At 34.1% G+C, this 24,516-nt stretch overlaps 1 protein-coding gene across 4 annotated transcripts; it reads left to right on the forward strand.

The window, feature by feature from the left end:
- Nucleotides 1-901: 901 nt before the first annotated feature.
- LOC135582188 (ATP-dependent DNA helicase Q-like SIM) lies at nt 902-24,307 on the forward strand. Of its 4 annotated transcripts, none has more exons than XM_065078228.1 (16): nt 902-974; nt 4,264-5,094; nt 5,246-5,465; nt 5,561-5,671; nt 5,836-6,025; nt 8,892-9,228; nt 12,783-12,976; nt 13,852-13,908; nt 14,081-14,161; nt 15,550-15,613; nt 16,343-16,442; nt 16,540-16,623; nt 19,328-19,415; nt 20,347-20,442; nt 23,173-23,265; nt 23,651-24,307. In XM_065078228.1, exons 2-16 carry the CDS (start codon nt 4,431-4,433, stop codon nt 23,960-23,962), a joined length of 2,691 nt encoding a protein of 896 aa, XP_064934300.1. In that variant the 5' UTR covers nt 902-974; nt 4,264-4,430; the 3' UTR covers nt 23,963-24,307. The 4 variants fall into 4 exon arrangements, with proteins under 4 accessions (XP_064934300.1, XP_064934301.1, XP_064934302.1 ...); XM_065078229.1 differs by having other exon boundaries at nt 933-1,214; XM_065078230.1 differs by lacking the exon at nt 902-974 and adding an exon at nt 2,676-2,821.
- The last annotated feature ends 209 nt before the right edge of the window (nt 24,308-24,516 follow it).

The raw sequence follows: 24,516 nt of genomic DNA on the forward strand, positions 1-24,516 counted from the left end.
ATTTTTCATCGTAAAAAAATCACTTGCTAACTTAACATTTGTACAAGTCAAGTTAGGAATTCCTCTCCTAACGTCGACCTATCTTGTAGAAACCCTTCAAAGACGAGGTCGATCGATCTAAGAGCGATATAAAAGAACCCAAGACTTTTGACCTCACCTTCCCTACCTCCTTTTATACCCCCTCCTTCGAAGACCCACGTGGATAACCTTGTATACTCAAATATGACAAAGTCGTATTGATTGATCGGTCACGACATAAAGTTACACAACAGTTATATCATCATAATTCTAAATTATTAAAAAAAAATGACAAAGTAAATATCATTATTATATATATATTTTTAAATATAAGTATATATGTATATATAAGGGTAATTATCATAGAAAATATTCATATTTAGAGTATTTCTCGAACGTAACTTTTGTTTTTTTTTTTCAAACAATGGCTTTAATTTAAAAATATCCCTGAAAGAATTTGTTGTCAAAAATTATTATTATTATTATTTACTAGTTTCTAAATAATATAGTGATATTTATTTTATTCGTTTATAATATTTTTTAATAATATTTATAGTATTTTATTGATGCATTAAAAATATTATAATTATTACTGAAAAATACTATAAGTGACATTATATTGTGTTTCATTAGTTATCATTATATATATATATATATATATATATATATATATATATATATATATATATATATATATATATATATATATATATTTGTGTGTGCGCGCGCGCTGAAATTAAATGTAAAGGGCAAAAAATCACGCTTTGGTGTATATAAATTGGCTTTCCAGCTCACAATCTTCCGGAGCTGGACCGGATTCCCACCTTTAGACCCAAACCAGACCGGCCGGCTCACCTGAGACAACATCTCTACAAAGAGGTACGGATCTTTCAGCCCTCCCTCTGGCCGTCGACTGCCTCTCGCCTTAACTTCTTCTTTGGTTCGTGATAGAACCGGTGAGCAATCGTCCTCGCTAATTCGTATGACGGGGCAATAGGCCTGTGGACTACCTTCCCAAGTTCTGATGCCATCCTTCTTGTTTAGTTTCTTAACCCTCCCTTTCTTGATCCTGTGATTTGATGTTTTCTTTCTTGACTTATCCACATTCTGAGCTTCGATTGAAGATTCGATTGTGTTGGGAGCGAGCAATGCAATGGCGTTGGTTTCTTTGCTTCCTGGTCCATGACATAATCGATGTAAGGCGGTGGTTTGATTTCTTGCGCCTCTGGGCAATGATTTGTTATTTTGGTGGATGATCCGGGAATTTCCTTGTTTTAGCAATGATTATTTTGGGTTCTTGGGGTCGGTTGTGATAATTGTCATCAAGATTCGAGATTTTTTCTTCTTCCGTCACTTGTTAGATGAGTGGTTTTGTATTATTCCCATTCGATATAAGTTCTTGAATAGTAGACTAAGAAAATGGCATTGTTTTGTCAATGGAAGCATGTTGATTGAAACAGACAATTTTGGCCTAGGATTTGCTTCGTTTGCTGCTATTTCTGGTTATTTAATTCCAGACAATATTTGCCTACCTTTTAGTTGGACATCTGATTTTACTTTTTCTTGAACCGTACAAATTTATAGTTTTGGAAAATGTTGTGAATGCAATGCCTCATCTGGACGTAACCACTTGATTGTTATACAGTACGAACCAAATTTACCATCCTTACAGTTACATATCAAGCTAGCAAATAGGAACAAACAACAAATTATTAGAAATGGAAAAAAAATATTGTCAAGAAAGCAAAATATTTTGTCATTATTTATCTAATTCCTTTTCTCAATTCCTTGGCTTTCTCAAAACCTATTACTACGCTCCCAATGAATTTTCCTGATAATTATCTTATTAGAAATCGAAACAGATCTTGTAAGAAAAAAGATTATCACGTTATATAGTCTAACTTTTGATTCCACAACTTTCCTGGAATCTTTTATTATAATCATGGTTCATCGTTCACCTTACTGGTTCGTACCGGTATATCGACCAGTCATCGGTATGGCATGTACCAACATACCAACACACGATACGGTGTGATGTACTGGCAAACTAGTATGTACCGTCCATACCAATCTCCTATCGGATCGGTATGTACTACCCATACCGGTTGGTACGTCACGGTACGATGAACCTTAATTATAATCTTGACTTTCCTTGTAATTGTGTTTGCATTTAGATTATATAACAACATTCTTTGTTTGCAATGAACAATAAATCCTTATCATATAAAATTAAAGTCACACATAGTTTTACTAGAAAAAAAAAAAAGTCATTGCTATATTAGAAATTTTAAATTCATTATATGGGACCTGCACACACTGAACATCATCTTTAATATTGTAAGCCGTGCACCCTACTCACAAAGTGCTCATGAGTTTTGACATCGCTCAGACTGGTAGCACTTAGTAGCACTAAAGCCGATAATGTCATTCATAGATCACAACATATTTGACTCATTCCATGTTAGATCCATACATGACTTGGATGAATGCTGCTATTTAGACAGATCGAGTCAACCACTAAAAATTTTAGCGCTAATATCATCTCTCACATACTTGATTAGTGGGGCCCACGATCATGGGTTCCTGCTGATCACATCAGTGAGGGACCACATTACCACTGAATTTTTAGAGGTTTGGCTCGATCTACCTGGATAGCTTTTTCCTACTCAAGCTTTGCCCAACATCTATGCCAAGTTTGGTTCCTGTATAGGCTATCAGTAAACTTCCGGCATATGCCACTCTTTCGGAATTGGATTAGATTCTGAACCTTACAGAATGAAACCAGCCAGCTCATTTGGAATAAGTATGGCTCTTTCTTTACTCTCTAGACTGCAGCAGCTTGCATTTTGCCTTAAATTCTTCTTGGTTTCTTGGGAAAAATGGTGAGAGATCGTCCTCCCAAACCAAGTGAAAAAAGGCCTTATTTGCTTACCATTTTTAGTTTTCATGAGGTATACGCACAATATCTCATCCTTTCTGTTTACTTCTTTTATATTATTTTAATTTGATATTTGGTTGGCCTATTACATTCATAATTAGAGTTGATTAACTATCATGCAATTGAGGGTGAGATTTGGTTAAAAGGGTAGGGTTGCTCCTTTATACCCTAAGTGTCCATTTTTGAGTCACAAAAACAACCTCACTGCTTTGGTTGTACTGGATCTAATATGGCACATCAGTATCTCGTTCCATGCCATAATCTTAGGAGGTGTTTTGATTTCTCATGGATGAACGTCAGTCATTGAGTTGTTGGTTTGATATTGTTTTCTCTCGTGATTTCTTTCTTTTGGATTTTTTTATTGGTGGCGTATGTTTTCCTGTTTGTGTTGTTATTGAAATTTTCTTTCTCCACCACTTCTTAGATGGATCCTGTACTCTTATTTGGGTTGCCTTCAGAATGTGGTCCTTTTTGTGGTCTCTGCCGTCAATTTTGGAGAGGTTTAGCTATCTCAGTCTTCTAATCTAAGTTCTGAATTTCTCAAGGGTGTTAAGAAAAAGCCTTGTATTATAGATGCAAGCATGTTAAGTGAAACCGTAATTCTGAAAGTAGGACTTGCTTTGTGTCATTTCCAGATAATCAGTACTGTATGCTTTGTTTACCTCTAAGTTAGACATTGTATTTAATTTTTGTTAAAGATACAAATACATAGTTTCAGAGCCTGCAATAATACCTCATCTGGCTTAAGTCAGATGAATTTTAAATGTACAATACAACCCACTCAGGTAAGATATATTCTGATAATTACATAGCAAACCATAAACGAGCTCTTTAGTAACAATTAAAATTTTTTTAGAAAGCGAAGGAATTCTTATCAAGATATTTAACAATTTCTCATGTAAATTTTATTTAGTCCAACCTTTTGACGCTTTCTTGAAACCCATTATTATATCACCTGAATTTCCATATACTTATGTTTCCACTTTATATTATATAGCTATATTCTTATTAATGTTGCTTTTTGATAGGATATAAATATTTGAGTCGACTTGTCACATTTTCACCAATAAAGATAAGCTTTATTATGGTGTTCATTTACTTCCCTTACCTCTCATGCTAGCTTATGTGGATACAATAACACATTTACATTTAAGCTTATCGTAAGCTTATTGAAAGACAAAAAGGAATCACTAACCGAGTCATGCTTTTCTGACTAGATTACATATTTTATTTCGCAGTTCTCACTAATCGAACTTTTCTTAACTTGATTATGCTCACTAGAGTAGCTGTCTGTGTTTTTCTGATAGGTGTGAACTCAATATCCACTACTTAACACATAATCTTGAGTCCTTGGTGTCAGCTTCAGTAGATAAATTTCACTGAGACGATACTTTGCAACTCTGGTATTCTTTGTAATAATTTATCATCAAGGTTGTTCAGAACCCTTATGCATCTGACTGGCTGAGTGAATGTGATGGATGGAAATGATGTTGCTACTGATTATATGGTAGCCAAACTAATTGATATGGGTTTTGAATTTGCTAAAGCTACAGAGGCAATAGAAGTTGTTGGCCCATCACTTGATGATGCAGTAGAATTCATCTTGAATGGCTCTTGTAAGAGCAATAATAATGGACGGGCATATCACTTTTTAAGTTGTTCGACCAGTCAAAGTTTTGACGAAGAATATGGACCATCACATGCTCCGAAAAGGATGAAGCAGTCAAATATAACAGATCATCTTCCGCCATTGTGTGGAACAGATAAAAATGCTCCTCACAAATCTTCTGGAGTTTCCTTTTCTGGAACTGGTGGCACAGGGAGATCAAAGTGCAGAAAATTAGATCAGCAGACAATTTCTAATGTTTGTGCGGCTTCTGAACTGTATTCCGCTTCAGAATCTGCTCAGCAGGTTCCTGAAAATGATGTGAATGACACAGAGTTGGTGTCACATGGAAATAGAAGGTCACAGTCACGTAGCTTGTTCAATCAAGAAGTTGAATTAGACTGGGAGCAAAAAATTGGCGATATTTTGAAAAAACATTTTGGATTCTTCTCCTTAAAGGGTTTTCAAAAGAAAGCTTTGGAGGCTTGGTTAGCTAATAGGGATTGTCTTGTTCTTGCTGCCACAGGATCTGGTAGTTTTCTTCTCTTGCTTTCACATTGTGATATATATAATTATCTCTTATAAGTGGTCTGTGTTGATGAGCTTGGACATAGTTTTGCAATATTTATTGTGAAAATGAGGTTAAAAGGCATCTTTCACTTATTCAATCACTGATGCTGCAGGAAAATCTCTCTGCTTTCAAATTCCAGCATTGTTGACAAGCAAGATCGTGATTGTCATATCACCATTAATAAGTCTGATGCATGATCAATGTTTAAAACTGGCAAAACATGGGGTATCTGCATGCTTCCTTGGGTCTGGACAACCTGACAGTACTGTTGAGTACAAAGCCATGTGTGGTATGTACAAGATAGTTTATGTTTGCCCTGAGACAATATTAAGGTAGAATTTTGTTTTCTTTCATCTTTCTCATGCCATTTTGGGAGGTAGCAAAATTTTTTAACATGGAAAAGGTTGAACAAGGGGTGTTTTTACAGACTTATAGAACCACTTAGGAGGCTTGCAGTAAATCCAGGGATTGCATTGTTTGCCATTGATGAAGTTCATTGTGTTTCTAAGTGGGGCCATGATTTTCGACCTGATTACAGGTATGCTATTTTAATTAATAAGTTAAGCCTCAACTTACTGTTTGCTTTTTTATCTTGTGGTGTGATGAATAAATGCTTGATTTGCATAGAGTGTCCTGCTTTTTAAGGCCAATAAATTGAAAAGTAATAAATATCTTCTGTTTGATCTTTTTTCATGCTGGTAGGCGATTGCGAATGTTGAGAGAGAACTTCAATTCCTGCAATCTTAAGTCACAACGGTTTGATATTCCCTTGATGGCGTTGACTGCTACTGCAACAATTCCTGTTCGAAAAGACATTATCGAGTCCTTACATATGTCAAAGGAAACAGAGATCATACTGACTTCTTTTTTCAGACCAAATCTTCGATTCTCAGTATGTTGCAGTGTTTTTTCTTCCAAATTTTGCCAATAGTTGCTTCTTGTTAGTCTAATAAATTGCTGATTTTTGCTAATAGTCTCTTCTTATCTTGTGATTCAAACATATAATGATTGAGCTAAACCTTACAGCTTCATTTGATAAAGATGAGCTTATAGCAACTGAAGTCCTGTAACCCTGTAGTAGAGGAATCCTTGTGCACTAGGCTGCCCTTGTTTAATAATTAATACCAAAATTAAGACCATTTGTATCTAGGTTATTTCAAAAAATTTTCTTTAGTGACGATGAGTTGTCATGGTGGGACTGAATTATGGCCAGCATTTAGCTTGAGTAAGCTAAAAAAGTCGAGTGTTGGATCGTGAAACTAGTGTCTTGTCTCCTGAAAGAGTGGCTTGAAGTTGAGGAATGCATTCCAAGTATCATATCCTCTTGAGAACCACTTCATAAGAGTGGTTTGGGGACAACAAACAAGTGAAGCTATCCTAACCAGGCAAATTCATCTTTTACTATTTTAGCAATTGAGTTCTTTTGGTTGATGAATATAGGAGACAATTAAAGTTATGTATACCATTTCAATTTCAGATCAGTGCAGATAGGAGAGTGGTATATGTGGTTCTTAAATGAGGCCATATAAAAATAGTGGATTATGTGGTTTTTTTTTTTACTTTGAATCGAGCAATCTAAAGCTATTTTCAGTCTAGACCAATCAAAAACAGATCTGGTACAGATTGAATGACCTGTTTTTTTCACATAAAACCATTGAGGGGTCTTCTTCCAGTTGCTCTGTCTGTCTCTCTCTCTCTCTCTCTCTCTCTCTCTCTCTCTCTCTTCTTCCCCCATGTGTTTCCTCTCTTTCATCTTTATCTCTCCCCTATTGCCAGTTGGCTTAGATATGACCAGTGCTTCAGCTGGATACAGGTCTGAATATTCCAGTAGCTAGTATCCAAGTCATGAAGAAGAGGTAAGGTTTTCACCTTTTTCTCTATTTTCCCCCTTTCACCTGATGACTGCTTATGTGTTTTTGTTCTGCTGGATCACTGGTATTTATTTTAAACATATATTTTAATCCACCAGTTTTAAGTATGTTATTCTAACCTGGATTAACTGGGTGAAATTATATTGAAAATTTTATTCTGTAGCCTCTCAAAACCAATGATAATCAGTGGATTTAGCCTCTTATTACCATTTTATGCCAACCATCTGCACAGAATCAACCATTTGCTAATGCTTGATCCTTGAAATTTTAGAAATTGTTCTTTTTGCCAAGTAAAACTTGGTGTGTAAGAGAAGGATGATTCACTCCATCTATTCCATCAGATCATGATCAGAACTTGTAGAAGCTATTTCCATGGCTATGTGTGTGTGTGTGTGTGTGTGTGTGGAAGTACTATGACCTGGTTAGATGTAGAAATCATTCTAAACTTGTCATTAATATTTGGCCTATCTATTATAGGTGTAAGTATAACCTTCCTTAGTGGATGAAGTAACAGTCTCTAGAACAAATTTTGAAGCTCTTCTCTAAGGTGGTAAAAGATGTTGCATATGGACTATAGATGTAAGTGCTGCCCTTGAAACTATAAGGTATATTTGCATCCTGTCTAGTATAAGTGCCTATAGTACCTGTGTAAATCTAGAGAACTAATTTCATTAAGGTCTAAGAAATTTCATGGAATTGACTTATTAATTTCTCTTAATATGTCTTGCAAGTAAATGAATGTTGAAAAATTGTGGTCTTTTTCTTCCAGAAAATCCGAAACCAGATGGAGAATGGAAATTGGTGAGACTTGACATTGTGAAATGAATACTGTGTGTTGTAATTTAGAAGTAACAAGAGGCAGACTCTTAGATGCTTAATGCATCATTGGAGATGCATGCGTGGACCCTTGGTTTTTGAAATACATCATTGGAGATGAGCATATGAACTAAAATATGGACCCATTTTTCTTTATGTTCTAGAACTTGATGACATTCTTTTTATTTTTTTAGGAAAGAGGAATACTCTTGTTTGGGGCATTAAATGCATTTAATTTGGAACATATTCTCTCTTTAAAGAGATCTCAAAGAGCCTTGGAATTGATGGATTATTGTGTTGAGTAATTGTGTTTAATCGAGTCTATTGTATTTTATACTTGAGCTTACTTGATTTTACATATAAATTTTGTACTTGAGTTTCCTCTATAGTTATGTTTTTTATAAATACTATTATATATCAATATGTTATAGAAAGAAGTCATAGTTACCATATATGCATTTTGCATTAGCATATACATCTGCACATGCAATTCATTAAAAAAAAGATCTATTTAAGTATAAATAAAAAATCATTAATCAAATATACATTTCTATTATGTAAATTTGTGCTAAGACCAAATAAAAAATTTTCAGGATAATATTGATGCTTATTCAAAAGCTTATTTCAGTGATAATTTATAAGAAATGAATAAAAGTTTAAGTGATGAATGAAATAAAATGTTAATGAGATATTAGTAATGGTTAAAATATAAATCACATGTGTTCACATTTTTCAGGCTTATCTGATGGCATATGCATTATAGTTTCATGTATACAATAACACCACATATTGAGGCTGCATGGTCTTGTCCAAGGTAGTCATATGACTGCATATGCATATGCAGCCACATATGAGCTACAAGCTCATAAGACTATTTTTGTTCTGTTGATAGTTCTAGTAGCTAGCTGGTTGATGCTCTCACTAAGAAGCTAGTGAATAGGCATTTGTTGTATAAGCTGTTAGTTGCTAATCTTTTTGTATCGTGTTTTCTTCAACTTTCTTGCTGAGCTCTACTATGATATTATAGGAAAAAAAAGCACTTCATTCATAACTTTTTCCCATTTCTTATAGGTTAAACATAGTAGGACATCTTCAGTGTCATCATATGCTAAGGATTTCAAGGATCTTATAAGGAATTACATGGTGCCAAAAATGACAAGCAGAAAAGGACATAAAAATATCTCATATGAAGAAAACGATAATTCTGAGAACTATTCTTCAGGCTATGACATGTCTGCGGAAGACGAAAGTTCACTGCTTGACAGTGAAGAAGATGAGGATGATAATATATGTGACGATTATAAGGTTAATTTAACTGAAGATTCTTCTTCTTTGAAGGAAAATCAACTGACTGTTGAGTACCTGGAAGATGATCTGGACATTCCTTATGTTGTGGATGATTTGGATGGTACTCATTTTCATTTGCAGTATTTATCTTGTGGGCCTTCTAATTTACACCAATTTGTTGTAGCCTTCTTGATATTAATTTATCGATTTTGTTTAAGGCAAGAGGAAGATCTCATTCAGATGTTTTTTATTTTCCATACTGATTTAATTGTAAGAATATGAGTGAAAATTAACATGTCAATCATTCTTGTTTAGAACTAATTTATATGTGATGTATTACATGCTTTTTATGTTTCTGTGGTGAGATGACTGATATTTTGACTATGCTTTGTTTCTTTGTTTTTCCCAAACTAAAGAATTATATGTGAAGTATTACATGCTTCATATGTTTCTGTGGTGGGATGACTGATTTCTGTCTCTTCTTGGTTTCTTTGTTTTTTCCAAACTAAAGAACTTCTATTAATTCAAAAGCTGTCTACAAAAGATCCCCTCTAAATCAGAGGTGATAAGATTACAAAAAGCTTAAGGATAATCACGCTTGGTTTCTTTTATGATGAAGTGGTGATATAGCAGTCTGTTACTTGCCTAGGTACTATTTTCTATGCATAGGGATTCATGACAATGAAATATTGTTTTTTTAATATTTAAATTTCGTTGCAAGTAGTTGCAATGATGTTTACAGTTTACAATGGGTTATTTAATGGTGTATCTCACATTTTAAATAGGTTATCAACCAATATGTTTCTGTCTAACTCAAAAATCTCAAGTTAATTTATTTCTAATATGAATTTGAATTTTCTTGCCTTCTGTGTGTTATGGATAATTGAAAATCAACTTGGACTACCAACTTTTGTTTCAAATTTGTCATGATACTGTTTTATATATGTATTTTTTATTGTACAGAACAGAAGTCAATTTTAATTCGTTGTCTCTATTTGTTTTACCATATTTCTTCAGATAAACAGAATTCAAAACTCTGTTTATCCGAACATGAAACACTTTTGGACAATAAAAACAGTGTTGGTCATATAATAGGATGATAATGTACCTCTATAGTATTAACTTTGCTGATACATGTGAAAAAAATAATAAAATATATGTATTAGGATGCAGCACAAAATGCATCATAGATTATTTCATAGTGATATGTTTTTCTGCAAAAATGTCACATACACCTAATGCATCTGTTATTAGATATTTAGATTCTAGGTTCATGCAAGACTGTACCATCAAGCAACATTGTGAGGGAGCTTCTCATGCATTCAAAGTTTCAAAGTTCCAGTTATTCCTGTTCTTTAACAAAGATCCTACAATTCATCATCATTATAAAATTTGTCCATGATTACAGTATGAAACTACAAGTTTATACATTTAGCTTGGTACATTTAATCTTTGCTTTCAGGATGAAGACTGCATATATTGACCTCGAAATCTGAATTGGCGGGAGTCTCATGGAATGGGCTGCCATTTTTATTTCAAACTTATCACTTAATTGTTGGATGTGATATTTATTTTAGAATATATGCAAATTACATGGAAAACATGTTTTCCTTTGTAAAATCCAGTAATTTATGTTTCTTTTTTGTTTTCAGCCTAGAATTAGAAAACTTTGTGTATTAATTTTTTATAATGACACACATATGTATCATTATGTTGCTTGATTCTCTTCTCTAGGTTAATTGTCTTGTTTATTTTGTAATGTTTCTTCCTCAACTTTTCTGCCAAACTAAATACGGAATAGCTGAAACCACTATAAAAAAAGTTTTAAAAGTTTGTGCCAAACAGAAGCAGATATTTCCATCCTTTCTTTCAAGCACCAATATTGCTCAAAGTTCTTTCTGCTTTTGATCTTTATGTATTCCCATCTTTAAATGGCAGTATTGCACCAATTTACTTCTAGCTAGTATTATATATTTATAATACTTTTTCTTTCCTCTCCCAATTTCTCTTGAATGTCTGTTGGGTAGCTAGTATTATATATTTATATATATGCATATACCTTTATTAACTTTTATATCTCATGAGATGTCCATAGCATATTTTGGAATTTTTGAAATCGTAAGCCATGGTGAAAACTGCAACCGTTTGTTCTATTTCATTCTCTTTGTCTTCTACCTAATTTTCATGTTGCTTTCTTTCATGAATTCTTTATGTTCTTTTACCTAGTTATTCATTTTTATGTCTGCAAAGAAAGCTATTACTTCCATCCAATCCATTTAGAGCTCTCATTTATCTGATCAACTACTTTTATTTATGAGTCGGTGTGAGATATTTTTGCATGAAAGATGAAATTTGGGTGTATTCTCTTGACAGCAATCCTTATATACAACACACCTAGCTAAATCATACATTTGTTCTCCCCTGCATATCTCTGGGTTTTCCTTTTCTATGACACTATTTTGTGCTACTTGTTAATCGTAGCTTTTTCTTAGAAGTATTGCCACATCCAAGTCATTAGTCTAACTTTGTATCCTGGAACATGCTTCTTTACGTACATTGATCCAACCAGTATGAGAATGCTTTCTTACTGCTGCTTCTGGGCATGGATGTCATGGGCAGGGAACATCCTGGTCCTCTTTGTAATTTTTTTGAAGCTCCCATGAAATCTATTGCAAGGCATACACCGATTTATGTTTTATAAATTTTCAGGTCCATTTTTGTTCGAACAAACTTCTAAGTTAACTATGAATCATTTAAAATAACCCTCCTTTCTCTGTGCCTGAAATTGGCAAAACCATACAAGATTTATAATGTAGTTAAATTTTTTTCTAATGCTATCTTCTTAATTTGAAACTTTAATTAATATAAGGGCATATATCTTCATCTGCTGATGACAAGTAACACCAGTGATGTTATTGAAATTACTTCCTATCCCTAAATTCTTCACTGCTGCATTTTTGCCTTAGTCTTCTTTGTCATAGAGTCGTAGACCCTTAAAATATGAAGAAGTTTACTTCAACTTTATGTTTTGAGAAAATACATCTGCTGCTTCATTCATTCCAAGTCATACTTGTTGATGGACTTGGTTAATGAGATGATATTTTCTGATCATTGAATCATAATCTTGTGCCTAAATCAAATTGAGGTTCACAGTACATGACTTCTTGGACTTAACTTTTTCTTCACTATATCCTCCTTTTTTTGTGTTGTGGTTATTTTCCGTTTCATAAAGCATTGTAGAGATGGTCATAACTTGTACGGTACAGCTAGCAATGATACACAAGGAACTCTGGAACACCTAGACTGGCATGTGATGAACCATGTCGACCAGCACTGACCATTACAACAAATGGATCAGTCAATTTTTGGCTTGTGCTAGCTGACACGGACCATGGTGAAAGGCACAGCACGTTACTCTTTACAAGCTTAAATGGTGAACACCCTCATGCCTCAAAATGGCAATCCTTCATGGTCTGTCATGCATTTGCTTAAGTTGACTTTGCAACTAGTCGCATTCCACAATAGACTGCTATAAAGTTGTTTGGCCTTGTATACTTGAAAGTTTCATCTTCTTTAACAATTGGTACTCAGATTCACTTGTCATAGTCAATTTTCAGCTATGCTCTTTGTTCATTGGCTTTGATATCAGATTATGTTAAATGAATTTTCTTGCAGTTTCTTGTGGTGAGTTCCCTGGTACTTCTGCAGCTGAGAATTTGAAGACACCTGGCACATCTGAATTATATGATATACAAGGATCTTTAGAAGAAGGTCCAACAATTATCTATGTTCCTACCAGAAAAGAAACTTTAAAAATAGCTGAGTACCTTTGTAAGTCTGGTGTCAGGGCTGCAGCATATCATGCAAAGGTACACGTTTAGTTCATTGATTCATCCACAAAAAATAGTTTCTTCTTTGGCATGCCTCATTTTTATCAACAAATTTATGTTTATGCCTTTTTAGTATGTGATCACAGGTGAAGCTAGCATTCTTGATGTTCATAATATTTGGATTGATCTGCTGAGTTGGATTTGAAGAAATATTATGGGGTGGTCCTGATGTCTAGTACCTGAGTACACTAACTGCTAATGTCTAATACCTGAGTACTTTTCGAAGAGTCAATTATCCTTTGACCAAAACCAGTTAACTGGTGATTTTGTCAGTTTCTGTTGATTTTGTTTATTAAAATGGGATCTGATAAACATTTGCGGAAGTTCTGATTAAGTTATTCCTTCCTTAGCATCTCATTCAGCATTATTATGATAGTGTTTAAACTTTAAAATGATAATTTCCATCTAAAAAATTTAAATTATGAAAGGGAAGATTTAACCTCTCTGGAAGCACACAATACATAGAATTTCTATGATTAGTAATAAAGTATTTCTAGGATCCTAGTTAAACTTGCTAATTTACTATCGAAGAGTCCCATTTTAGAAAGCCATGAATTTAGAGTTGTAAACTGAACATCAACATTTGCTTGAATTTGTGTCATGAACATTGGACAATACCACAAAAGTTGATGCTATGCATTTCCCCTTGTGTTTCTTATTGTTTACCAAGTGGTTTTATTTGGTCCTTCTGATATCTATTTTTTTTTACTAACTTTGTAAAGAATGTAGTTCTCATCAAGATATAATTTACTGGGTGCTAAAATTTTTAAACCTTTACTAGTAAAGTAAATTCCAATGCTAATACTACTTAAACCATGTCTCCTGTTTTAAATACATTGTGCAATATTCTGCAGCTTGCAAAAACCCACCTGAGGCATGTCCATGATGAGTTCCATCAAGGTTCTCTACAGGTAATTGGAAGATGATTTGTACTAAATATGAAATACCACCAAAGTGAGAAAACAACATTGTTTGTTTGCTGGATATAGCTTAAGATTAAATTGACTTTTAATGAATATGAATGCTATAGATATGCTCAATCCTATCATATTTCTCCCTTTTTCAACATTTTCTTGGGTTTAGGTTGTGGTGGCAACAATTGCTTTTGGAATGGGTATTGACAAGTCAAATGTTCGAAGAATCATTCATTATGGTTGGCCACAGGTACTTTACTTCATTATGGTTGGCAACAGGTACTTTATTTTAGGTCACTGTCTGACATCATGTGTTTATTATTCAGATACTAAAATTTTGCTACCAACCAAGGATAGGTTATTGTGAATCCTAATTCTTCTTGCTAGGGACGTTAACGATTTATTACCTTTTTTGCAAATGAGTTTACATATGTCTGGCCCTTTAGGTTGTTGCTAGTGACTTTTGATTAGAACTCCGAAAAAACCTAAATTTAATATATTTTTTAATTTTAATATATTTATAAGAGTATAAGTCTATTATCTTTTATATGTTTATAATTTGTAACGCCATAATAAGTAATATCTAGCATTAGTGAAGGGTAGCATATGATTCTTTTCTTTCTGTTGCCTTCTATAATCCATGATGATTCTGATGAATCAAATCAAAGTGGCTGAACTAATGTTTCATCATGAAGGAATTACTTTTTGTTTAGATTATACACCATGATATTTCTTTAAAGTGTACGAGACCACATGTGGTCTTACTTGATACATAATTCATCCTGATTATTTCTTCAGTTCTTACTCTGTTCAATGGGAGTTGAGAAAGAGGCTGTTCCTTTTTAATAATAGTACTGAAAAACTAATTCTGCTTGGGATAGAGAGTTAACATCCTCTACGATCTTTGCAATTCTATGGCCTATGTATTCTGTTCGATTTCAGATTAAGTACCTAGCAATTGAAGAAGCATACAGATTAGTCACCTCATGGGTCCTTTTCACCAAAGGCTCAGATCGAGGCTTTTTTGTTTCCATCAAGGAATCTGATTTGTGCAACACAAGTATGTGATGTAGAGTTTTAGCTTAAAAGATTCGCTTATAAGAGCTAAAAGGTCCTAGCACTGTTATAAGATGGATTTCAAGAGTTAAAGTTTCTATGATATAAACAGTTTAATTACCTGACCGTGTAGTTTGCTTGAATTGACTAATTATTAGTAATTGTAGAGTTAATTGGTCTCAAGATTGAGCTTTTTCTCTAGGAATTAATTAATTTGTGGAAGGCAATAATGTGAAACAAAGTTTTAGCTTTTGTGTGTGTGTACATGCAAATGTTGGTTTGCTCTAAACAGAGATCAATTGCATCCAAAAGAGAGCAGTTAACTTTTGTATATTTATTGTTTTCAAGTTTTCAGGTACTTCTTTACCACATTATATCTTGTTAAGTTGTAGTCATTGGACATGCCTGGCTATTATGACTTAAAATAGTTTATTAAATATTTTGATTGTCTATGTTGTTTGGTCACTAATGTTTTCATGTATCATCTGATCAGCTCTGCTACTTGGTCACTGATGGTTTATGTATCATCTGAGTTGATCACTCATGGTTTAAATATTATCTGATTACTGTTGTGTTTTGCAGAGTTTGGAAGCATATTATCAAGAAGCTGGTCGAGCTGGTAGGGATGGAAAGCTTGCAGATTGTAGTGAGTTCACATATTTCTACTAGAATTCTGTTCTGTCTGAAACTGCGTATCACTTGTGTTCTAAAAAATTTTCACATATATTGATCTAGATTGTCCTAGATAATGATGTTAATATCTGAAGCAAAATTATAGTTATGATAGGAACTCACAATTTGGTAACTTGGAGCATTTTGTAACCACAAAAAGGACCATAATAGTGGGGAAGCAGGATTTGTTGGGTATTTGATGGTAAAACCATCTCTCTATGGATGCTAATGGGGTTTGGTTTTGGAACCCTTTAATTCTGAATATTGTGCTGACTTAAGTTCTTACTTCTTATGTTTGTTTGTGAGAATACAAAGCTCGTTTTTATCTTCTTGCCAATATTATTTCCACTCTGTGGAATCAAGCAAGAGAAATGGAAACCTAATAGCTTAGACTACCTTAACTAGGTCAAGCATCCATGAAAGGTCCCTTCTTTCTCCCACTGCCTTTCTCCCATTGGTTTTCTTTCCTTTATCATGGAAATGTTATAATACAATTGAAGGTGGAAGAACTTTGTGTGATATTTCAATGTACCTTCTTTTCTCTCCCATTCTCACGGAATTATTGAGTCATTCATTTTTATGTTTATTGATTTGAAATATGCAACGTCTTTGAGGCTTCTATCCATAGCTGTAAGTGTTTCTTCTGCCTTGGAGATTACATGTTTCTCAAATTGTTTCTATGTTTGATTGGCTCAATGAACAGCGTTATATGCTAATTTATCAAGAATACCAACACTTCTTCCTAGTCAAAGAAGTGATGAACAGACAAAACAAGCATATAAAATGCTGTCTGATTGTTTCCGGTAATATTCTTTTCTCTAATATAATTTTTTTTGTATCGTACTCTTACTTGATATTATAATTTATAGAAATATAAAATTATGTCTATCAAATTCGCAGGTATGCTATGAACACAACAACTTGCCGAGCCAAAAAATTAGTGGGGTACTTTGGGGAAGAATTCTGTCATGACGGGTGTCATTTGTATGTTGCTTCTCTTGTTCATGTTGTTAGAGAATTATGTGCAAGCTTCTACTGTTGTCTATCTTATACTGAAGCAAGTCATAAGCAAGGGCTTATAAGATCATGTTGGTGATTTAAGCAATGAGCATTAAATAATATGTTATATAACATGCTTCCATGATTCGTTTGTATGCTGTTTGTATAAGTCATCATGGATGTCATTTGTATGTTTCTGCCTTTGTATATGTTAGAGAATTATGGGCAAGCTTCTGACATTATGTGTCTATTTTATACTGAAACAAGTCACTAAAGAGCAAGGGCTTATAAGATCATGTTGGTGATTTAAGCAATAAGCATCAAATAATATTTTTATATAACATCCTGCCACGATCATTTTGTAGTGAGATTATGTTTTTTGATACCTGATACATTTTTCACCATCTATAAGTTATCCAAAAATAGAACACCTTCAAGCTTGTCCTATTTATGCAACTTGCTTGTTGAAACGGTGAAACCTATTTGGCCTTTTTTTAAATATATAAAAAGAACTATAGTTTTTTTTGTTAATATGATGCTTAAAATCATCATTACAATTGCCGGTGGTTCTAATGCAAATATCCGTTTACTTCTGTAGCTAATTTAAAGATATTACCAAGATATCCTGAAGAAGTATAAAAGAAGTTGCTATGAAGAACCATTCAAAATTGACAGTGCTCCATGGAAGGTCTTAATGTTTTGGTTTATAGAGTTCATACCCAAAAAGAATTTGGTAATAAGACTTGCTTTTGAAAGAGACTACTTAATTGGTAGAAAGATTGGTAGCAAGATCTATTTTTTTTCACTTTGTAGATAAGGAGCAAGATTCTAAAAATTGGTTGGTCCCTGTTGGTCTCCTGCCTAAGCCACAAATTGCAGTGTCTTTATCTGGATATGATGCTTTGTTGACTGGTTCATACTTCATAGCATGTTTGATTTGTTTATTACTTGCTCTATTATCCTCTACTGGATGCATTTACGTGTTTTTTTTCCATTTATAATCTTTTTTGTTCTTTACTGATTTTCATTATATTGCAGTTTATTCTTTTATAATTGATTACATCTTGCTTGAATTTCTAACCTGATGATACTACTGAGACAGTCCTATCTTATCCCAACCCCATTGTTGATACCAAAATCAATTCTGATTTCTCCAACTTCATGGAGCATTCTAGCAAAAATTCAGAGTCTAGGATAATGGAGATTGTTATAGGAACAAATAAGCCGGAAAACATGGAAAAATATATCCTTTGCTTATGTTGTCCTTTATTAAAAAAAGAAAGGATTATATAGTTGAAAAGTATTAGAAGCAAGCAAGACTGACTTGTTAGATGTATCTAGTTTTCCATATAAATAGATACATGTCTAGTACATGTTGGTTGGGATCTAATTAGTAAGACTGTAATGAGTGTTCTAGCAAAGAAGATGATTTTATCCAATATAAAATACATGGTATATGTGTTGTAAAGTCAGAAAGAGAAAGAAAAAGAAAAAAATGGAGCAATTATTTGGTATGATGGACATGAAGGGAATCCCCAAACCTTTGACAATTGTTAACAAGGATTTAAAGCTTGTGATGGCACTGTTGTCATTATAGGTTACACATTGATAAATTAAACTTTGACTAGTTACTGCAGGGTTTGATGGTATGCCATCAATTTAATATAAGTTTCAGGTTATTAACATAATTTTTACCATATGTTAACCTTCAGTTCTGCAAAGGTTTATGGTCATGCTCGAAAATTACTATTTCAATTGCATTTTTTAATACAACTTAAGCTTTCATCTAGTATTCAGTATCTCAAACCTCTAGAAGGTTCCAGGAATATTGAGGAGGTCTATCACTAAGAATTTGGCATGATTATAGTCAGGATTGGTCTTTTACACTCATTTTTCACCTCAAAGTGAAAGTTAAATGTTGCATCAATGTGCAAGTATCACACCATTAAATCTGAAGGATGATCAGTGTGTCTAGTCACCAGTCCATTAAACAGCCGGCTTCTTTTGACATCATCATTTTTAGTTGCCATTTGCATCATTGTTAATGACCCTTGCACACGTCTGGAAGTTTCAAAGTTCTTTTAGCCTGCATATATGATAGATTCCCACTTTGACTTTTTCATTCTGTCGTTTGTTTGCCTATCTGTTGTGATATATGAGCCTATGAGGTATTAAGTTTCCCTCTTATAGTATAAAACCTAATCTTTGAAATCACTATTTAGTGTAGGGGAACTTCAGTCTGCAATTTCACATAAATGTCTCTTAAAATTAAATTGATTGCTTATTGCTTTTTTTTTAGTGTAGGCAGTCTTCAGCAATGTTAACATCTTGATTGACTTCTTAAATAATGAAATCTTGGCAAAGACTTTAAATTGACCTCTAAAACTATATTCCTCCTTTAAAACTGTCAACCACAAAGACTAAACTATCAGTGGGGTACTTTTCTCTTAATTGACTTCTACAATAATGAAGCCTTGTAAGCAAAAAAGTACTCGTAAAGTTGTAATAGTATGACATGGTTTTTCCCTTCTAGCTTTATGTATCTACAAGACTACAACAACAAAAGAAGTCTAAATTTCCCAACTAGCTTTATTTATGTAACAGATTACCCTCTGAAATGTGAAATATTTTTTCGAGAATTTTTTACTACCTCTTTTTGCTGTTTTTCCTGCTAAATATGCATATGAAGATGTGATATATGTGTTGCTGGACCTCCAAAGACTCAAAATATGAAAGCTGAGGCAGTTATTTTTCTGGGAGTGCTGAAAGCTGAAAGTGTAAGTGCTTCACTCATAGTACTTTTTCATTTTTATGATATTTGTCTAGGAATTTTGAGTGAATGTAGCCTTTCCATTGTCTCTTTCCTTGCACAATCATGTCATATTTAACATGTTAAATTGTGGTTTCTTCTTATACCGGTGGAAATGCTCTTGTTTTTGTTGTTGGAGCAATCATACACAAAATATGAAAAAAAAATTATCATATTCACTTGTTGGTTAAAGATTTAAAGTTTCCTAGATGCCATTTCTTGTCTATCTTTTGTAATTTAGTCTTTTCAATTATGGAAAGAATGAGGATCAGTGGCATGGGTCGTTAGAAATCAGAACATATCGTACCTAAGGTGATTGAGACGTGCCATTCTGACCTGTGAAGTAGTGGCCGATATATGGCTAGGCTATGTTTTGGCCTGTGTTTGGCAGGCTATCATACTGTGCTTAATAGATAACCACAGGCCTTTGCACCAGGAAATGAGAATTCTCATTTAGATATCCATCAAGCTTCATCTCCCTCCTGTTGCAATTCTGAATTTAAACTGACTTGTCCTTTTGTTGAGCATGCAATTTTTGGTCCTTTTGGAAATGTCCAAAGCATCTTAAATGATTTTCTCTAATGATGTTATCTTCAATAAATGCTACCTCCAATTTACCATTCAAGTTCTGCGACACCACAATTATGATACATATGCCTTAGTTTGTTGATTAAATTGATTGTGAAGAAATTATACATTCACTTAAATATATAATTTTCTATAAGTCTAGATGACTGTCTAGGACCTTAGCTAAATCACAACCTGTTTGGAGTATCTAACTATGCATATCTTAGGTGCTGAGATGCTTAGTGACCCTAAATAAATATACGTGTTTTTTCATGCATATTCTTTTGAAAATGTCATATAATTTCCTACCACTTTAATTGTGTTTACTTTAGGGGCATACTAGTGATGGATATGTCTATGATACTGGTAACAAGATGCTTAAAGGGAGGTCAAACCTCAGGGTGGTGATCAGCCGAATAAGGGAACAGGTTTGTGTTCTTGTCATGGTATACCATGTTACATCAAGATTTATGGATCTATAACGAGGCATTCTTAACTTGAACTCGTATGGATGATTCAGGAAATGCTATCTACTGCTACGTTGTGATGTCACCCAAAATTGACCCATTAAACCTGCATATGGTTGTAATTTTATTAAAAGCATTTTTATTGTTCTATTGTTGATCAAAGGAAGTAATGAACAAATCCAAGAGCATAAGTTTAAAATTTTAAATTGAAACATGGTAGCACTCATATGGTAGGGATTAAGCTCTGCAGAGACCCAACAATCTTGAAAGATTGCACTTTGGGCATCATTAGATTCTGGTTTATTCGGATGATGTGTAGAAGACAACATTTAGGATGCATGATGGCCATTATGAATCTGTTGTCATGTCTTTTGGCTTGACAATTGCTCCTTCCATTTCTCAGGGTCTCATGGATTATATTTTTAGGCCATCACTGAGGCCAAAGATATAAACCTTTGCCCAAAATTGGTTTCAGTAACTGATCAGATTAGTATGAAAAAAGAATAAAAAGGAATTGATTGACATCGTCTTATTTAGTCCAATACCAGTCCTTGGTCAGATCAATAAATTTGATTTCTTGGTTGAAGCATTATGTCAAAATTTTGATTTACAATCCCACATGGGCGGTAGCACTGGGAGCATTTGAAAAGTCAATTAGAAATTATGAGACAACATGAGCTCTATATAAAAGAGAGCAAATAAACTTCTGGGTCTATCTTTATGAGCAATTTGGAGCATATTATCTCCTTGAAGGTTGAAACAGATCATGAGTGACGTAAAACACCAAGAGGAAGATGGTGAGAGAAAATTTTGGGCAGGAAAAAATGAGAAATTTAAGATGATAGTGGAATGGCCTACACACACCAGAATTTTGTTCAAGGAAATGGTCAATTTTCAGGGCCCTTGTTTTCTTCATTGAAGAAAAACTGTTTTGTTTAGACTTACAAGGTAACAGATGGCATTTGAGGAAAGAAAGTGATAACACTGGCTCGTCTTAGTATTGCCACATTTCAATTACCAGTTTGAGATTGAGATAGATGCCCTTTGACACCGGAATTGGAACTGGTGCATTATTGACCCTGGTTGGGCTTCCTGTTGCATGATTTAACTAAGCACACAGTGGTTGGTGATCACAGTGCTCCATATTTGCTAAGTTGGTGATTGTGATAAAGATGGATCGCCACTCACCCAAGTACATATTGGATCAACATTGGCATAACATCGGTGGACTCAAAGCTACTTTTCTATTCTTACTAGATTAAATATTGACATGGGATAAAAAATTCAGTTGCAGATGTGCTATGATGGATCTCCAGCGAGACTGAGCTACACTAGTATACATTTTCTACCTTTTCCTTGCCTAATTTGGCAGCTGGATATGATAAGAGTCAACTTTGCTAAGCTTCATGTGAAGTGCATACTGATCCATCTTCCTTGCCTTGACATACTAGTTGGTATCTAATTCATCTATTCTAGGGGTCTAATTATAATTGTCAGGTTTTCCCATGTTGAGATCAGATTCTAGTTTACTTTATGGCACACTGGACATGGAACAACACAAAGAGTTGCAAGTGATTTAGTTATAAATTCTACTGGCTCGAGTGATATAGGGCAAAAGTATTCATACCAAATCTGGTGTAAGACGAGTTTGTGGGAGTTTTTTTCACGAGAACATAGGAAGGGTACAAGAGAGGAATGAGAAGATAATGGTAGGAACATATAACAAAAAATTGACAACTACCATACCCACTCTGGTTCAAGAAAACACTCCTAGGGATAAAGGTTTCGTACAACAACATAATCCAGGAACATCCACAATGAGTCAAACTCGTTCCTACCCAGCCATCACAGCAGCAAGAAACATTCTTATGGGGATGAAATATTCTATGAAATTCAGCGCTTATCACCTTCCTTTTCTTTTAGAGTCTTAGATCAAATTCAAAGCTTATGACATCCTTTTTTAAAATCATTCATTCAAACCTATAATTGTGTCTTTAGTTTCTTTTGGTATTCCTTTCTCTTCTTCTTGGACAATCTTGGTAACCAATATAAGATTGTTGTAGATGTTGTGACTTATTAAAGTTGCAAAAGACACCTAAATTAGTTAAAGTTGTTCAAGAGAAAAACAAAATTAAAATTATTCGAGAGAAAAGTAAATCATGGTCCCGCATCATCAAGATATGGTAGTATGTATGCCAGTGGGTCAAGTGTGAAGCTGCCAAATTGACTTCTATAACTGCTTCCTATTCGGAATAGAATTTGAAAGGACAATGTCATTGTAGGCCTTTTTAAGTCCATAATCATGGTGCTACTTCATCACACCCCTACACTAACAATCAGGTCATCGAGCTATTTGTAGAGCATGTAACAGAAATCCTATTATAATAGTCAATCTATATCCATCATGCATGCTTAGTAGAGTTACGACAAGTGGGACATGTTATAGAATTTATAAGAAAAAAATATTCATTGTATGTTTTGATGTTTGAGTGGAACAACTTAATGTGGAACCATTATCCCACATATACAAATACAGGTCTCATACTGGAGCGGTATTTTCAATGAGCACACATGGAAGTAATGCATTAGCAGAATTTTAGCATGTTGAGCTGCATTGTCATGATTCTTCTTAGTTGTCACTAAATATTATATTGATGTTATTAACGTCTTATGTTTTGACGAGCTTTGCAGTCTCATAAATTTGCTACCGTCGACCGGCTATGGTGGCAAGGTCTTGCACGCATATTGGAGAACATGGGGTACATCAGAGAAGGAGATGATATGGTGGGCAATTAAAGTTGTAGTGAAAATATCTGTTTCTTTTGATGCAAAATGAATCCTGGGGTATCTGACAACTTTTTCATCTGGGAATACTATGCCTATTTTGAATTGCATGTGTTACTTGCAGTGTATTTACACACCATGATGTAATTTCTGTCTTTTCAGCGTCTGATGGGACAATTTCATAGATTTGTGCTATATGGTTTTGCTACTATATAGATTTGCATTGATAAGAGTTTTAGCATGAAGCAAAATATTTTAAGATGACGTTTATTATATTATCATCAGTCCATTGGGCTTAAAAGTTTCGCTTTTGTACAGATTCTTATCTATGCCCTGAGCTTCTCTGGTCTAAACTTATTTAGTTCTTTCTTTTTTGTTCTTTCAGGTCCATGTATCGATACGATTTCCAGAGCTAACAGAATTGGGCTTAAGATTTCTCCACTCTGAATCAGAAAAGGATTTTTTCACGCATCCAGAAGCAGATATGCTACTCGCAACCAAAGAGGACCAGCCATATTCTACTTTCTCCGAGTGGGGCCGAGGTTGGGCTGACCCCGAGATTCGCCGTCAGCGTCTCCAAGGCAAAAGACATCGGAGGAGAAAAGGAAGAAAACGCTCTCAGAAGTACAACGCGCATAATCCAAGCACAGTCAGAGGAAGGTTGGCTGCAAAGCTTTCAATACGAACAAAACATTGACTCCGTTGGAGAAGAATTGATGAGGTTTAGGAAACGCTTTATTTTCTGCACCAACTATGCCCAAAGTTCCCCGAACGTAGAGGATGGTATATGCAAGGCTTCCAGCCCCGTCGTATCATCCATGGCACAGTTGGTGGAGAGTGAGGTCTTGTTCTTCGCATGCCTTTTTAACTTTCGTTGCCAGAATTAAAGCCATCATTTTTCTTCTTTTTCCCTGTCAAATTTTTAGCCACTGTTGACTGTTCATTGAATTTTACCCCTTCATGTTCAGGAGAACCTTATTGTTGGTGCAGAGGGGGTTTTGATAGTTGTGCTGCGAGTATTTGATCTTTATACTTATGATTATTTCTGTAATTAGTCTCATTTAGTATTTTAATCTTTATACTTTCAAAAATTATATTGGGATCTTTATGTTTACGATTCTTATATAGAATTAAAAATCAAGAAATAAAGAGAAGTTTTATTGGTATAACGAAGTTAAATGTTTTAATAGAAATCTAAATATAATTTTTGAAAGGATAAAAATTAAAATATTAAAGATGATTAATTAAAAA

The sequence above is a fragment of the Musa acuminata genome, chromosome BXJ1-8 (assembly GCF_036884655.1).
Source record: "Musa acuminata AAA Group cultivar baxijiao chromosome BXJ1-8, Cavendish_Baxijiao_AAA, whole genome shotgun sequence".
NCBI classification, from domain to species: domain Eukaryota; kingdom Viridiplantae; phylum Streptophyta; class Magnoliopsida; order Zingiberales; family Musaceae; genus Musa; species Musa acuminata.

Bases quoted from the DNA above. Each gene is read 5' to 3' on its own strand.
- LOC135582188 (XM_065078228.1), top strand. From the start codon at position 4,431: ATGGATGGAAATGATGTTGCTACTGATTATATGGTAGCCAAACTAATT. The intron at 13,909-14,080 runs GTAATTGGAAGA...TCTTGGGTTTAG, and splicing joins TCCATCAAGGTTCTCTACAG to GTTGTGGTGGCAACAATTGC. The intron at 20,443-23,172 runs GTTTGTGTTCTT...CGAGCTTTGCAG, and splicing joins TCAGCCGAATAAGGGAACAG to TCTCATAAATTTGCTACCGT.